Below are 18,361 nucleotides of genomic sequence, written 5' to 3' on the forward strand. Positions count from 1 at the left end.
AGGCCATTAATGGTGTTAAAAAGGAGCTGTTGCTAACAAAATAATTGAAGACTCATACTTACTTTTTAGTTCTAGTAGAGTTCCTGATACCCAAGCAAACCATTTTCTTTACATAGTGAACGCAGAACTTGTCAATAAGAACTTTTAATTCTAAACTTCTATATATGACAAAACATCTCAAAATCAATATCTACTTTAATAGAATGGTAGATTCTGGAATTTACTTAAACATCAAGGAATGAAAATATCTCTACAAATATGTCTGCTATGACTTTTCAAATCTGGTGACTTATTTTGAATCAATTCCTTTACTTCTATTCCTCAACAAAACATAAAAATGAGAAAAATAAAAAGTAAGTTTCAAACATATAACTGCTCTTCACCATTTTTGTTGCTACATAATACGTTTTTCTAAAATGAGTTTTTAGTTGTTTTAATTTGTCTGATAATCATTAACAGGGAGTTAGTTGCCTTTGTGGACCTTATTTGGAGCCCAGTTTTTTAAGCTTTTGTTAAAAAAAATGTGGCTTTTAATAGACAACTGGAAATTTGAACCTGACTAAATATTTAATGATATTATGGAATTTTGTTAATTATTTTTTTAAGTAGGAGAATGGTATGATGATTGTTTTCTAAAGAACATGTGGATTGTTTATGACATTTAATCATTGTCTTAATTATCAAAGATTTGTTGACTCTCTGCTGTGTCTAGAGCTCTATAATCCAGATGAAGTGCTGATTTTGGGCCAGTACCAGGTGGTAGTTACTCACCTCTGTTTGAAGTTCATGCCCAACCCATTTGATTGCTTTAAATTTGAATTCATTCTTGAGCACTTGCCATTGAATTCCACGCATCTTCAAATGATAAATTACTCTTTATATAGCCAATAAAGTCTGTGTTAGCTATTCTAAAGTAATTCACTTGATCTGATATGTTATGTCAACTTTAATATCGCCAAAGGATTTATAGTGAATGCAACATTTGGCTTATTTCATTTTTAATATGTGAATTTTGTTTATATCAAAGTAATTTATATACACATTTTTTAAAAAAATCATAGAGTGCATAGAGTGTGACAACAACTTTGAAGAAAAGCAATGGATCCTTGCACCTTGCCCTTCTTCTGCCCCAAATACCCAAGCACCTGTCAATGTCCTTTGTTGCGAGGCCATCAGAAACACACCTGTAATTGAACAGGTGGGACTCATCACTGATTTCAGTGAGGGGAGTCACACGCCGTGGAGAGTCATGGGGTATCTCAGTTAAAGGATGTTAAATGGGACTTCTTATAGCATTTGGGCTTTGGGTGATTTGGGGGAAGTGCCCTACTCTGAATTGGGTGCTACTTAAAATCGGGTATGATGTATGTTTGGGTATCTCAATGAGTCGTCTGTGGGGAGGGCAGACTAGAGTGACGCTGAAGATGCAATTGGTAAGAAGCAGGCCTCACTCGTATTAGCTGGGAGAGGGCAATATAAGGCATGTTGTGGTCTGGACAGTGCTCATGGGTTTAGATGGGATTACAGATTGGTCGTCAATTTGTCTTGATCCATCATGATGATGATGTTCTGTGACAGTTTTTATGTTCGAAGGGAGAAGGCCGACACTGAGCTGCGAGTGCCAGGCCAGCCTGTAGCAACACAGGGGCCACCAGCACCAGGCTGGCTCCTGCACATCAGCGGCTGTGCCCTCCTTCCCATGTGCCCAGAGGAAATCACATTCACTCTTTTGCAGTTTCTTCTGGCACATACCTCCAGATTCCTAAATATTTGTTTCTCTTTGTTTTTAAATGTTTGATTTATTTTTAAGTATTTGACTTCCTACTACAGAAATAAATCTTTTTACTCTCTTATATTCAGTCTGCTATAGACATTCTTCATGTACTTACCTCCTGTACCCATCCTGGTAATACACTTATATGACAATTTTTATTGTTATGGCCATGTAAATATTATTTACGGCAGAGCTATACAATGTACTATAAATACATATCCTTTCCTTTAGAATTTAGTTTTATCCTGGTTTTAACAATCGTCTTTTATTTCTGTTGCTCAGTTATCAATAATTCTTCCACCCAATTCTCTAATGGAATTGCAATACTTCTCTTAAAATGGTTAAAACATCAGATGATTCTTCAGTTCCGTGTTTCCCACTTGCAGACAGACTTCTGAACCACTCAGATGCCACTGCAGTCTGTGATGGCATCTCTCTAGGGCCACAGAGCTGCTTTCCCTGGGGGACTTCATTTTAGGCATTTAAGTTAGCTCCCTCCTATGCTGGCTTTTCTATGTCCTGGTTGAGATGTCTTTTTTTTTTCTTGTGTTACCCTGTCGCTTGTGGTAGAGTATGTCCCTGGGTAGTTTCCCAAGAAAGGGTCCAAAGGAAATAGATATTTTGATATTTGTATACCTGAAAATGCGCTTTCTCTCCCTGCATGCTTGCGTGATACTTTGGTGGAAACAGAATTCTGAACTGGAAAGAGGTTTCCCTCAACACATTGAAATCACAACTCTATTATTTCCTATGTCTTAGTGCTGCTGTTGAGAAGTTCGATGCCTTCTCATTTAAAAGTGACCTTTTTTTTTCTCTTTGGAGGCTATTAGGATGTTCTTAGGGGGTTGAATTTTCATGATAATATGACCACTTATGATTTTTTTGTTCTGCATGTATTGTTCTGGGCCCTTTCTGTCTGGAATATCATATTCTTTGATTCTAAGAAACATTCTCATTTTATTTCTTTGACAGTTCTTTCTTTCTGTTTCCTTTTTTATAGAACTCCTATTAGTTGAACCACCTGGACTGAAATTTTGATTTTCCTTAGCCTCCTTTTTATTGCTTTCCTATTGTCCATATCTTTTTCTTTTTGTTTGACCTTTTGCGGGATTTCCTCCACTGCTTCTTCCTTCCTATAAACATTTCTGGTCTCTTATTAATATTTTAATTTCTATGAGTTCTTTCTCATTGTCTGAATGTTCTTTTTTTTAAAGAAAAGCTTTTGTTGTTTTGTCGGTGCATTATTTTCTCTTATCCCAGGCTCTGAGAATGTTAATTATAGATTTATTTGATATTTTCTTCTTTTCTCTGTGTTTGCTCTGTTTTTTCCCAAGTCCTTTATTCGTGTTTGTTTGCTTTAGTCTCTAGCTTTACATTAGAGGCTGTTCAAACGCCCAACCTCCTTTGGCTGTTATTCCATGCTTAAAAGTGAGGCATTAGGAACACTGTTTGGAGGCTTGGTATGACTGGGAGCTTCGTTGCCGGGCGATCTGGCAGGGGCAGGGCAGGCTGGTGGGGATCGGCTGTGGGGGGAGGGACTCTGAAAGTTTCATGTCAGTAGGTTTTTCTCTTGGAGTGTTTAGTTACTCCACAGAGGAATCTTCCAATCTTCTACCTAGGAAGTATACTTCCCAGCCCGCGTTCTTGGAACTGAGCAGAATAGAGTGGCAGCTCGTTATTTAAAACTGCAGAAGTTCACTGTTCGCGTGCTGGGGACGGTCGGTGTGGCCGCCGCTCCCACTCCGCTCAGCCCAGGCCTGCTGCCTCGCTGCCACGGTTTCTTCACAGAGCAAACCTCTGGCTTCTGATGGATGGGAGAGAGAGACAGTTGCCTGCCTGGATATTTGGGGCAAAACAGAGGGATCTAGGAATCTACCTGCTCCCCAAACAGAGTTTCAACAAAAAAAGGCTATTTACAGCCCCAAGTTCACTTTCACTTTCAGAGGTCCCAGACGTCTCTAATTCCTGGGGCCTTCTGAGATTCTATGGCAAGAACTGGCCTATTTTCCACCGCGTAGGTTCTGATGTTTCAACTTTCTTTGCTTCATTAAGTCATTTAGCACTTGTGCATCTGCTTTCAGTCTTCCCAGAGTTTGCTGACACCTTTTGTCTGTAATCTTACCACCCTTTCTCTTTGTCCTTTGGGATTTATATAATATGTCATTTTATCCTTTTCAGGGGCATCTCGGGAGGAGCAGAGATAGAGTACATATCTAATCTACCTTGTTTAACCGGAAGCCTTAGCTTTGATTTTTATCACCTGCTCTTTGAAAACATTTTTAAATTGATAAGCACATTGATAATTCTGATATTTAATTTGTATTTTTTCAGTACAATAAGTTACTGGGAAAAACAAAAATAAAACAAAATAAAATAACTTCTTTTCCTTCTCCTTTCACTTATCATTCCAATTGTATGCGGTTGTCTTAAACAGAAAAAAGAAGAACAAATAGTCAATAAGAGTTTTTAAGAGCAAACTTATTCTGGGCTGTCTGCAACAAAATCTCTGATGTAGGCAACTACAGAAACTCAAAGAAAATAACAAAATCAGATAATAGAACTAATAACATTGACTCACAGTGCCTCAAGCATACATAACTCTTTTGCTTACATCTGACCTACCCTCCACTACCCATCATAAATTCCATGAAAAAGAGCTCACTTTATTACACTCAAAATTTTGTTGTCTTCCTCTCCTGTTTAGCATCAATAAATCGTCCAGTCTATTGCAGCTTTATTTCTCTAGGTAGTAAACCAGTGACTGCTCTGCTTATGACAAGAATTTTATCTCTAACCCATTTTGATACTTTTAATATTAGAAAGAACTGTTGTCTTTTTGACCACACATTGGTTTGAATGCAAGACCGTGTACTAACGGCAGTGGAAGCACAGAATTCTCAGTAAGAAAGTAAAAGGAGGCATAATAACTGGTAGTGACAATGAAAATGCTAATCAAATGTTAACACCATCTAGATGAATTTTTGCAGTTAACGTCTGTGGGTGTCTTGACTCCGAGTGCCAGTTCTCTCTGTGGTTAGTGACATCAATTAATTGAAAACAAGATGCAAGAACATGGGATGCTTGTTTTAACAAGTAAATGCAGCCTGGCCTGTGGTAGGTCTCACTTTGCAAATATTACATGTTCTTAAGAAGCCAGACAGAGAACAAGTTTAGACTTGAGGACAGCAAATGTCAATGAAGCTAAGGAGAACGTTTTGTGGTTTTTGTCTCCTCTCCAAGAAAGAATTTTCCCACATATCTAGAAGTAAATCAGTGTAGATTGGTCCAGTGATCCAACATTATTTTACTATCAGTTTTATTCAATTCTTAAAATGTGCATGGTGTAAATTCTCCTTAGATCTCTTTTACTTCCAGGGATTCATTCAACAACTCAACAAATGCAAAATCAATCAACTTATCTACCCGTCAAGCCTAGTGTTCCTCTTAAATTCCTTAAGAGTTTTACCCTCTATGCAGTCACCTAAACTAAAAATTTTATTCACATTTCACTACCAAGCACAGTGCCAATAATATTTCTCAAATAAATGAATGGATAGATTTTCCATGCTTCCCATTCCTCTGCCTCTGTTTGATGGTTTTGTAAGTGCTATCCATCCTACTTCAAAGCCTTCTCAAGGAATCCCCTTCTGTGGTGTGTACTGCTGCTTTAGTGCAGACCCACAAACTTCCTGACTCTATGTCTTGGCCGTCTACACCACCTGCAGCACAGATTTCATTATAATGCAACTTCATTAAAAATACTTAATTTCTCTCTTTTGTCTGCAAGCCAAAATTCTAACTTTTCCTCCCTCCTGACTCTCCACAACTACCGAACTCTTCTCTTGCCACTTTTAACTTATTAACTGAACCTTCCTCTAAACCCACACTTTTCCGTTTTTGATCCCACTGCATAATTGTATACCTCCGTGTTTGATCCTATTGTTTCCCATGCTGGAATGTTTCTTCTCTCTATTCTCTAGCCTGCTTAATCCTGCTCACCCTTTAGATCCTGATTTAAACATCTGCCAAGCCTCTAGTGAGAATTAACATTTTACTCCTTAGAGCTTTCATGATACTTTCTCTTCATCCTTCTGCTGTAGCTCTCAGCATAGTCTAAGCGTATTTTAATAATCTGTTCATGCATCTGCCTCTCTCTGAAGTCCTAAAAGGCTCTACCCCAAGCTCTTAGTTTGTGCATGGCCCACAGGAAATGCTACAGAAAGTTTTCAAAATTGGCATTGAATTAAAGCCCTGTATGTGCATTATTATTGAGAAATATATGTACATTTCAGGAGTTAGAGAAAAAATATCGAATCACAGAGTCTTTAGTATTGAGAAAAGGCTGAAAAATACTAAAGCGATGTGGTCCACGAGGTGATATGGCCTCATATTTCAAAAAAGGTCCCCTTTTCAGTAAAGAGAAGCTGACTGAAAAATAAGATTTTTAGGAGCGAAGGACCCGCACCCAGTCCAGGGCCCGCAGTCTTCATGCTGGTCCTTTCCTTTTTCTTCAGAGCACTGGGACCAGGAGCAGCGCGGGCAGCCTCACGGCTGGTGCGTTCATTCTTTGCTCTTTCACTCGCTGGGCTTGTTTTTCCCATCTGGTCTTGCAGGTGTCCTGAGCGGAGCAGCTCTAAGACCCTGGGTGCTTACGGGAAGCCACCCGCTCCCGTAGGAGAGTTTCATTGCATTGCAGTACCCCCGAGGGGACGCGGGCCCCTCTGGAACGCACTCACTGCCCTTTGCCTTCGGAGTGTGTCCTCCCTTCTTGGAGGAGGGAGACCGGAGAGGAGGGGGCAGCTGCCCGGTTGACCCCGCACACCCGGCTGCCCGCGCTGCCCCACGTGCGTGTGCAGATGGGGAGGCCTGGACTGCGGATTGTAATCACACGTGGTACAGACTCCTGGCTAGTTCAAAGAAAGCCGCTCTTCAGGTTTGCTTTCTTGTACTGAAAGGGCATTTGAGTTAATTAGTGGGAAATTATCAGAAAGTAAAGAGGCCAAGTCCCTATCTCAGTCTCTGCAGATTTACCACATAGGAAGGTAGTAATTATCCTTAACCTAACCAATGGTAACAGGCTCTGCTCCGGCAGAAAAATCTTTTTTCCTTTAATTCTTTTTATAAAAACAATTATAAATATATACTAATTAGAGTGAATTAGAAAGACCCCATATGTAACCATATCCAATTTCAACAATTATTAATTTTTATAGCCAATCTTATTTCATCTAAACCCCACCCCTACACTCCCAGATTATTTAAAAGCAAATCAGACATCACATTATTTCATTCACAAGTATTTTTTTAAGTATACAGGGTTCTCATTAGCGATATTGTTCAGTTTACCTTTGATTAATAAATTGCTCATCCTACCTGGAATCCATATTTTGTTGCCTCAACAAAATATGGGTTGCCCTGGTTTACTGAGTTCTGTAAAACTTATTGGACTATGTGAGCCAGCTCTAGCCCTGGGATTAATCTCTTCCGCACACAATAGCACTCAGGGTGCAGGAACGCCCCTCCCTTGGTCACCTAGTAACTTTTCACTAGTCAACAAGAAGCTGAATAAACTACTATGTTGTGGGAAAGTGCTTGGCTGGCTGATTTGGACCATCTCCTAGATTTTAGGAGAAATAACCATCGCCAAGTTTTAATTTGCTAAATCTTTAGGCTTTGCTGGCAGGCAAGAAGCAAATCATCACTCTTGGAGCACAACATGGACACAGAGGGTGTGGGCTCAGGTAAACTGGGCCAAATATTGAAGCAGATTTGGAGACAAAACCAGATGCTGAAGCAGGCACTCCTGGGGGCGGACCTCTGTGAGGGGGCTGGTGCGGCCCCGTGGGTGCCCACAGTGGTCTTCCTGGCTCAAGAGCTCACTGGGGCGCTTCGCCGACTGCTGGAGCACAACGCAGGCACCCTCCGCTCCGCCTGCCAGCAGCTGCACGTGCTGCTCGACGAGGAGAACCAACGCAGCTGGAGGCAAGGCAAGTACTGTTTTAGTTTATTCTTTCTCTAAGAAACATTGATTCTGCGAGCACACAAACAAGGCTAAGGTAGTGTCTCTGTCTACAAGGGCCTAACAGTATCATATGGGAGATGAGGAAAATGCGCAATAATGCAAGGAACACTGAGGCCAGTCCCATTAGAGATGTACTAATGAAATGCTTTTGGTCTTCAGAAGCAGACAAAAATCCCATTTTTAGGTTTGGGAACAGGGAATTTTGCTAGAACAAATGTGGCATTTAAATGAAGCTTAAAGAGTGAGTTGGATTTATGCAACAGAAAATTGGGAGTCTTGAGGTATTACTAACAGGATCCAAGACTTAGAAATAGGAAATTATAGGCCGAGTTTGATGCAGAGCACACAGTTTTTCTATATCAGAACATAACCTTCTATCTCTAGAGTCATTTTAACTTGGACTTATTAGTTCAAAATCACTGGGAAGCCTGGAGTGGGTGGGGTAGGGAATTGGATCTCCCCACACAGTGTGTGTGTGGGGGAGTTCATGGGAACAGGCCCAGTTATGGATGCTGTAAAGTGCAGCAAGGCAGGAAGAACCTGGTATCTGATGGATATGATCTTAGGCAACAGTTACTCCAGATAAGAGTATAGGTGACATCATGAAATCCAACCCTAAATAATATGGTAACGTAATGTCAAGGCAAGTGGGAGGAATCCAGGGTAGATAATATTAAGAAATTCAGTCTAGAGAGCAAATAGTAGGCATGCGGAAAATCTGTCCAAAGGCAGCGTGACCCAGAAGCTACCAGCTGGAGCTCATAACCAGGCCTCCAGTCTCTGGAGAGAACTGAACGTGGCCCTAGGCAATATATCAAGACCAATACCTATTCAGGAAAACAAGGACTCAGCTCCCAGAACGGAAGCCAAAGATAAGACAGAGTCTCAGGTATAAGGGGAAAAAAAATTTGTCAGAACTAGAGCCCAAAGACAAACCTGGACTAGTGAAAAGATGATTTGGTGATGATTCTAAAACTCTGGGCTATGGGGCTTTAAATCACACAGTCCTCAGTTCAGAACTGAATTGTAAAGATTGGAGAGCTGCTAAACCTGCGAGAAGTCAGCAGGTGACCCCGGCTGGGAAGGAAGAGGGATGGACAAATAAGAGAATGGCAAGTAGTGAAGATGAAATGAGAGATTACATCAGATCGGAGCCTGATGAGGGTTTGCACCAGAGGAAAGAGGCTTGATCTGATTTACTCATCCTTGAGTAGCCACTGCAGGCTCCAGTCAGAGAATTGGCATGATCAGAGCTGTTCTTTAAAAGACTAATTTGAAAATTTCCAGTGATCACAAGCTTAGCAGGAGGAATGATGTAAAACTAACCCAATTATCACAGCGGCAAACTACACCCTTCCCCCCAAAAATATAGCATTTTCATCAGCAGGAATAATACAGCTATGGTGTTTCCACCCTCATCTGGGGTGTTCAGCTACTTTTTGGCCCAGCATTTTAAATGGATAATTGATCAACTATAGTACATCCAGAGGCAAGGGATCAATTCTCAAAATCATACCAAGTGAGAAATGATTTAGGAAGACATTAACTTCAGTTCTTATTGGAAGGGATGGGTCATGGTATCTGTTTTTAAATATTCAAAGTATTTTCATGAGCAAGAGGGATTAGATTTACTCTTTGCTACTATGTTAAAGGTAGTTTGTTTCCAATTCCTAGAAATGTTAAAAGAGTGACAGTTATACAAATGATTTCTCCTTCATGAGTTTGGCCTAAATGCCCTGTGAGGGCCTTTGTAAGTTTTTAAGATTATCTTGTTGTATCTCATTAGATGTCACTGCAGAAACATAATTTGGTTTAGTTTTGTATTTATTCTTTGTGTGTGTGTGTGTGTGTGTGTGTGTGTGTGTAGAAATCATTACTTTCGTAGACTGCCTCATGAAAATAAATGACCGTTTGGGGAGCACTGCTAGACTTCTGGAGAAAGAAGAAAAGGAGATGTGTGATTTATGCGGCACGCATGATGAATGTGCTCTGCAGCAGACAATGTCCGCCATTCAAGACAGCAAAGCAACAGACATTGCTGCAAGAAGGGAACTGAATGTCATAGAAACAGCTACTGTTTCTCCCAAAAATGGTGAGGAAAGTCATTACACAAATCAGGTCCAGTTAAGAAAAAATAAAACACATATGAATTCAGAATTAGTGGAAAAAGAAAACAATACATCATTGAATGGAAATGTAATGGGGCAAGAAGAGCCACTGCACAAAATGTTCCCGGATAATGCAGAAAATGAAGGTGATAAACAAATCGAACACATGACTGTTGAGAACATAAATGGCAACAAGGAGGAGATTCATGACATAATCCAGACAACAGAGAGAGAAATTGAAAAGACCTCAGAAAGCCAAAGAGAAGAGATTACCACATCCTCAGTAACATGTGATATCTCCAATAAATATGTAAATAGTCTTCTTCCCAATGATTCAGAGAATTATATAAAGCAAAAGGATAACATAATGGAAAAGGAGTAAGTAAATGCAAAATGAAAAGTTTTTATATATGCCTACTTACATGTATGTTTCTGTACTTAGTACGTGTCTTAGTCCATGCAGGCTGCTATAGCTAAATGCCGTGACCTGGGCAGCTCACAGCTGTGGAGGCTGGGAAGTCCAAGATTAAGACGTTGGCAGATTTGTCTGGTGAGAGCTTTCTTGCTATGTCCTTACATGTGGAAGGGGTGACTGAGCTCCCTTGGGCCTATTTTATAAAGGTATTAATCCCATTCATGAGGCTCCACCCTCATGACCTAATCCCTTCCCAAAATGCCTCTTCTCCTGACACGGTCACCTTGGGGGTTAGGATTTCAGTATGTAAATTCTGAGGGGACAGAAGCATTCAGACTATTGTAACATACATAATATTTGTACATGAATACAATTTTATATTTCCATTTCATACCTCCATAAGATATTTTAAATCATTAACTCAGTCTAAATTACTCCTATAAAAATTTATATGACCACTGTTACTAATATTGTTTGTTTCTTGTACCTTTAGGAAACAAACATAACATAAAAAAGTCGTTAAAGTGAACAATTGTCTAAAGCATGGACGCTTTTCTAAACCACTACATTTTCAATTATAATAAGAAAAACTAGGAGGCTGCAGAGTGTTAAAAAAAATTAGGAGAGAATTTTTTAGCGTCAGATTGATTTCATTTATATTCCCAAGAAAATCACAATGTGCTTTGAATCTATGTCTGTGAAAGCCGAGGGGACTCACGGATAAGCCTCAGGAGGTGCTTAGAATTGAATGTGTATGTTTATGCCCATTTTGTCTCCTTGGAGATGGCAGAGCTAGCATCAGATTCTCCAAGTACCCATGACTTCCAAAGAGGGAGAGACTGATACATTTTGTAAATTATTTCCCCTATATAAGGAGGTAGTAATTCCCTATTTGTCCAAATAGGATAAAATATTCACAGACCCTGTTTTCCCAAGAAAGTATAACATCCTTAGAAGACAACAGGTAATAGTGAAAAAGAAATCATGTGTTTTGGGAGTCAGACAGACTCAAGTTTTATTTTCTGTATTATTACATACTAGTTTTGTGACCCTGGGCAACTTGTTTTCTTTCTTAGCCTCATTTTCTTGTTTGTAGAAATAATATGTACTTCCTGGGATTCTTTGGTAAGGTCAAATGAGAAAATCATGTAAAGGGCCTGGCACTGTGCCCCCTGCAGATGTTCACGCTCAGGTAAATGTTAGTGTGTTAGTTTATTTCACCTTCAACAAGCCTCACTTTCTCCACCTCCCACGCGCCACCACCCTTCACTCCCTGCTTCTCTGCCAGGGTGTGTTGATGCTCTTTCATATGTACAATACCATTTCCAGAACCATGATCTTAGCCAAGGCATTTTGCTCACCATAACCATAGTTATCTCAGCTATAACATGAAGAGGTTGGCCTAGTTTAGCTGTTACGTTCCTGCAGGTCAGAGAATCTAATGAATTCTATGATTGCGTATATTCAATGCATGAAAGGCCTCCATAATTTGTAAGAATTACTGCTCCTGCAAAACAACTACTAGTCAATATGTGGTTACCTGTTTCACTTGAGAAAAACATTGACATTTCACATTCTCACATTCAGAAATGACTCAAAGCATCAGTTAATGAGTCATTGCCTGAACCACTCCCTCTAACACCTCCTTTAGGTGTTTCCTGGTTAGTGATTTCCTCTTTGTGGCATCCAAACCAATTGTGCCTGGGTTGCATATTTAAGAAGACTACTCATTGCAATCTCTCAGCCTGGGAAGCCATCACGCCACATAAAAGATGTGTGTGATAAACAGAACGCATGCAGAATCTGTTGAATCTCCCTGGACAGCTTTCTGAAGGAAGCCTGTCTCTTCTAGTGTTGTTGTCCTAGTACATATGTGAAGGAGAAACAATGTGATTACAATCACGTGTCACTTAATGACCGAGGTACATTCTGAGAAATGCATAGCTAGGTGCTTTTGTCATTGTGCACACATCATAGAGTACACTTACACAAACCTAGATGGTATAGCCTACTATGTACCTAGGCTATATGGTATAGTCTACTGCTTCTAGGCTACAAACCTGTACAGCATTTTACTTCACTGAATACTGCAGGCAATTGTAACACAATGGTATTTCTGTATCTAAACATATCTAAACATAGAAAAGGTACAGTAAAAATACGGTATTATAATCTTATAGGACCACCATTGTACATGTGATCCATCATTGACTGAAAAGTCATTATGTTGTGCATGACTGTATTTTAGTGGTTGGACTAGAATCCAATTGATTAGGGCTGGAGAGGATGGAAGCATTTACAGGTCTTCTCATCTACTTCATCTGCCACTTGGGAAACGTACCTGCTGGAAGAAGAGTGTATTAGATGGTTTCCAAGGCACAGAGGAGAGTCGTTTCTAAGTTATACACTGCCAGGTCACCACATCCTCTATTAAACAACGTTTCATATTTTCTGAATTATCATCATTGCAATCCCCAAGAATACTCAAGCAGACCAATGTGCTGGGTAATCTTCTATTCCTTCCAACTTTATGAGTTCAGAATTGCAAATATAAATAAATGACCCTCTGTGCAATTTCAACATTGTTTTTTAGATTTCTGTGTTACAGTGCACTTTAAAATTCTACTGACCATTAATTGAAAAACATCTAAAATCTAATTATTCTAGAACTAGACATTAATGATATAAAATATATAGACCCTCTTATTTCTCTTCAACATTGCCTGTGTTTCAGTCATTTCACTGATATAAATGAGAAGTAGCAAGAAGAAGAGAAACTCAAGACGGTAATTTTAATTCAACATTTATTGAGCATCTATCGTATGCCAACCCATTATTATAAGAAGTTTAAATGTTTTGTCTCATTTGATCTTCACACTATTATGGGTTAGATGTTCATTTTAATTTGTAATGGACAAAGTAACCAGTACTTTCAAATGATTTGAGGGAGTATGATATTATACTTGAGTTTGGGCTTTCACATTAAAGATGGATGGAGCCAATTATTGCTTCTAAAACTTACCAGCCATAGGATCTGTAAAATCAAGTTAAATTTTCTAGACCTCAGTTTTCTTGTCTGTAAAATGGCTATGATAGTGGTATCTGCCTGATACAATAATTGTGAAGATTAAATAAAATAATGTGTAGCCTAACACCTAGTCCATAGAAAGCACTAAAATATTACCTATTTTAATAATAATTATTAACGTGTAAGGCCAAACAAATTGTACATGACTAATCTCAAATTTGAATTTGGATTTATAAGACTATAAAATCCTTGGCAAATGAGATTTTTGATTGATTCTTTTGAGGATTGTAAATAGTCTGGTCCAAATTACCATGATTAATCATAAATTCATAGTTCTTTTGTACCTTTCTCAGTTTTTCTAAAAAAATCTAGTAATCATCATCATTTGATCATTTGTTTAGACAATTCCAATACCTCATATATGATTACTCTCTCTCCTCTCAATTGAGGAAAATATTCAGGTATTTAGTAGTTGGTTAATTAAGAAGCTTCAGCAATCCCAGATTCTTATTGTGGAGTGAATAAAAGTGAGGAATGAATCAAATCACTTGAATAATAATAGTAATCACAACAACAGTTATTATAGTTAACATGGATAACACTTCTATGTGCCAGACATAGCCCCAATTACTTAATGTATAACAGTTCATTTAGTTCACAAAACTTTCCTAGGAGATAGGTATTATTTTATCACCATTTTACAGTAGAGGAAATTGAAGCAAAAACAAGGTTGAGTATCTTGCCCAAGGTCACAGGGTCAACAAGTGGGAGAATTAGGATTCACATTCAAACCCTAGCTCTAGAGTTTGTGCCTCTCTGCATTTAGCTATAAAGCATATAAATCAAATAATTGGAAAAATGACATTCTTTTTGTTTCCCACATAGGTACCTTGATGTGCTGAGTGATGGTTCTGACCCCCAAGTGTCTTGTTATATTACAGCACCATTATGCATTCTACAGCAACTGAAATGCCAGATAATTAATAACATGAGTTCTTTAATAGTGAGTGATTATGAAGAGTTGGTCAGCAATGTCATCACTGTTGAATGTTCAGACAGGGAAAAGAAAATTCCATTTCCAATATGCATTGCAATTCCATTTACTGCACATTATAGGGGAAATAACAGGGACATCATGGTGAAAGTGTGTGACGTAAACCTTCAATCAAGTTACTTAAACCCAAATTCATTGGAAGGAATGAGAGGAAGTTACAAGGTTGGTAAATACTTGGCTCCTCTTCTGAATATTACTCAGACTAACAGATTGTAGCATAGATATAATTGTTCCACTGGTGACAAACGGAAGGGTTGATAGACTTGTGCCAGGGCATTCCCACTTTGTTGCTAGCCATGGGGCAGAAATGACTGGCCAAATTTAGTGGTCTAGGACCTAGCAAATGTTACTTTTTCACCTGAGTAACAAAGCCAACGTCATAGCTTAATTGCCTTAATTCTATAGACTAGCTTTAGGCCAACCTTTCCAATGTGGTGGACTCCTGTTTAAATTAAGGCTGTTAGAATTGTCAGATGATAGCAGCTTTACTTTTTATAATTTAGGAGTTGGGAAAATATGTAAAAATAAAGAATAATTGTGTGTGTATATGCCTTGAGATATCATAATAATTAGGTCTATAAGTGGAATTTAGTCTGTACATGGAAGATTGTGTGTGTGGTAGTTAGGATGTGGGCTGTGAAGGAAGATTGGTTGGGTTTGAACTCTGGTTGAAATCTCTCTTTCTTTTCTGAGTTTCAAATAAGGTTATATAGTTGAATATGAAAGTTAAGCCTATTCTAATTACTCACTCCAATTCATGCAACTAATACATTTTATATTTAGTGGGTGAAAAGAAAATAAAATTTTAAGGCAACCTCCACCCCCAAACTCCTTACACAAAAGAGAATGCAAAGGCCTCAGGCACCTGTGAGGAGCTGGCCCCACAGATCATTCATTAAGGGAATTCCCACTGCTCTCCCAGAAGCCAGGACTTGCCAACTGTAGCTTTAGGTCTGCAGGCCATGCGTAGCTCCTAAAACCTAAAATCTGTCCTGATTTCACACTACTAATGAATTACAAGTTTATCTTTACAGTCACAGAACAGAGACAAGACAGGATAAAACATTCATTGACCAACCCAGGGACATCTACATAATTTATGCTTCCTTCACTCTTTTTTCTCTTCTAATATTGGCCTTATTCTTATGTAAAATTTAGATTTTCCTGGGAATCACAAGAATGTAACGATTTTGTCCCCCTGTGCTTTCTTTCTTTCTGTATCCCTTCAAATGTTAAAACTTCCAAATTCAGTTCTGAAAAATACCCACAGCTTTGTCTGTGGTTTGTGTTTTTCCCAGACATGTCCTCAACTTTGGCTTAATAAACCTCCATTGACTGAGATTTTTGCCTCAGTCATTTAGTGGGGATGGTAAGTCTCAGAAGCATGTAACAGTCTGCACAGCATTGCCCTTGACTGAAGCTTTCTAATCTTAGCCAGTCTCTGTGATTGTCACAATGAAAGCAAAAACTGCTCATAGCACACATACTTTTCACAAAATTGGTTTGAAAGATGTTTAGTAAATAGATAATCAAAGCAAAAGAAAAAAAGATAAAAGAATGATTGTCTATTATAAAACGTAAAGGCATAAACTTTTCTCTTTATAGTATTCTACTGGCAGTCATCCCTAATTTTCGCTCAAGAAAGTTTAAACTCTGGATTCCTTCCAAATTGTTATGTGTATCATATGACATTTAGAAATTCTAATTCTTAACAACTTTTTTGGTTTCTTAGTATCTGCCAAATGTGGTCTAAAAGCACAGTAACCACCATTGGTTTCTGGAAGACTTTTCAACATTTTCTCTGTGGCCAATTAAGAAAATTCACCCTGACCTGAATTTTCCCAACCAAGGATTCACGCAGTGATATTGTGAAATCTCTTCCTTAGTCAGCTTTCAAATGATAATTTTCCCTTGTGATTGTCCCTGAAATGTTTTTGTGTGTGTATATGCATGATTATCCACTCATGCTGGGGCGGGGCTCAGGGATGCTGTTTGGGGAAGCATGAATAGACCAGATTACTTCTCTAAGTCTGCCTCCGCAATTTAAGCTTTGGTGATTATAGGAGTAGATCATTTTGTTTTCATTTATGTACTCAGTTCCCTTTTGTGCAATAAAAAAGCTTGAATGTGTGCCTGCATATATGCATTACAAATTGGAATGTCACTGTATAAAAAAGAAACACAAATGTATCTCTTTGCAGTCATCTCCACCCATTGCATGGAGGAAAGAAATAGATAAAATGACTTCATTTTGGGAGCCTAAGAGATGATCAAAAGAAAGAGTTTGCTGACAGTATAGGTGCTACAGCGTTTGAGTAAACTACCTAAACAATGAAATTCTAGTCCTTAGAATTCCCTAAAACAGTGTTGAATTGTTCTGGATAAAGGTCAATACTCAAAATCCATTCTAGCTAAAAGAGGCTAGGATTCCAGAAGCAATTAATATTTGTGCAAACACTGAATATCATTGGCTAGTATATGAGGGCTGTCCGGAAAGTATCCAGCCATGTACTATGTTCTTGTATTAACAATGGCTGGATAGTTTCCAGACAGCCCTTGTGCATATACGTTTTTGGAAGAGATTTAATTTAAATTTCAAAATATTTTTTCTCTGTTTTCTACCATGAAGTCCAAATTTGAGAAGCTCTTAATTATCTGCTTATACTTCATCTCATGAAAGTACCATTCATTTTAGGTTAATTCAAAATTATGGATGATTTCATGGATGGTATGTAGATGTTTTTCACAGTCTGCAGAGTATATACACCATGTACTTTTCAAACAGTGCTGTAGCTTGTTTTGATGTCCTTTAATCCATACAGGGGAGCTGTGCTGCAGTGAAAGTTTACAAGTTGGGTATCTTTTCTGTTGTGTCTTGTTTAAAGAAAGAGTCCTTCACAGTAACTAAGAAAGGCCTCACTCTTAAGTCGAGCGTGGATTCCAGAATATCCTTAAATTACCCACCAGGAGTCTTCAGCTCACCAGTGCTTGTACAATTAAAGGTAAATATTAAAAACTGGTGAGTTCCTTCTCATAGATTTTGTGGGTCATCAAGCATGGTCCTAAAGAATACAGAGGATACCGGTATTTGATATAATACTAAATGGATTCTTCTACTGTTCCTGTAGTGGCCTAACATATAGTGGTATCAGTGAGATTTTGATGATTCTGAGCATATTAAGTCTCCTTCCAAAACAAATCTCCACTTTATTTGAAAGTTTTTCCCTGTTAGTCTTTGGTGTTGTTTTGTTTATAATATTTATTGACAAAAACATATGCTGAGTATCTTATGAATGAATTGATGAAAGACTTTGGGACATCCGTATTACTCAAGATTTTCATGTGAAAGAATGGCTAAAAAGAATAATCAACTAAAATATTTATTACTATGAATATTTGGTTATAATTAATTATGAAACAGTAGCCCTTTTTTGAGAATAAGGATTTAATATGAGGTCTACCCGGAAAATATCCAGCCATTGTTAATATAGCAAGAATATATCACATGGCTGGATACTTTCCAGACAGACTTCGTGTTACAAACACTATTTGCAAAGTTGTACGGTGTATCAATGCGCATTTTAGAGGATTTATTTCCTTAAATAATATTCCCTGTCTTTCTAGCCTCAACCCTCTCCCATGCACTCCTCTCTGTTTCTCCCAGTTGTTACTATAAGTGGGAGGAAGAAAAATTAGGGAGAAAACATATAATAAATATCTTATAATAAATATTTTCTGTAAACTTTGAAATGTTGGAATCATGTTAGCTATTTTTTATCAGTAACCATTCTTATGGAAAGAAAACACTTAAGTAAATATAGTCTTGTTTTACCATTTCTAAAGATCTTTTTATCTAACATTAGTTGTAATTAGAAATTATATAAAGTGTTTATTTTGTTTTTTAGGTCATTTTGGTGCCTACAATTCAGAGTGATTCTCAGTTATTTATAACATAAAACA

The 18,361-nt window shown here is 38.2% G+C and overlaps 1 protein-coding gene across 1 annotated transcript in view; it reads left to right on the top strand.

The window, feature by feature from the left end:
* The first annotated feature begins 7,339 nt into the window (after positions 1 to 7,339).
* DTHD1 (death domain containing 1) overlaps positions 7,340 to 18,361 on the top strand; it is a 58,451-nt gene continuing 47,429 nt past the window's right edge. Inside the window, exons 1-4 of the mRNA XM_045548935.1 lie at positions 7,340 to 7,761; positions 9,664 to 10,282; positions 14,233 to 14,563; positions 17,224 to 17,403. Of these exons, the coding sequence (XP_045404891.1) occupies positions 7,491 to 7,761; positions 9,664 to 10,282; positions 14,233 to 14,563; positions 17,224 to 17,403 (1,401 nt within the window). The 5' untranslated portion in view covers positions 7,340 to 7,490. The remainder of the gene's footprint in view (positions 7,762 to 9,663; positions 10,283 to 14,232; positions 14,564 to 17,223; positions 17,404 to 18,361) is intronic.

Source organism: Lemur catta, chromosome 4, assembly GCF_020740605.2.
Source record: "Lemur catta isolate mLemCat1 chromosome 4, mLemCat1.pri, whole genome shotgun sequence".
Lineage (NCBI taxonomy): Eukaryota > Metazoa > Chordata > Mammalia > Primates > Lemuridae > Lemur > Lemur catta.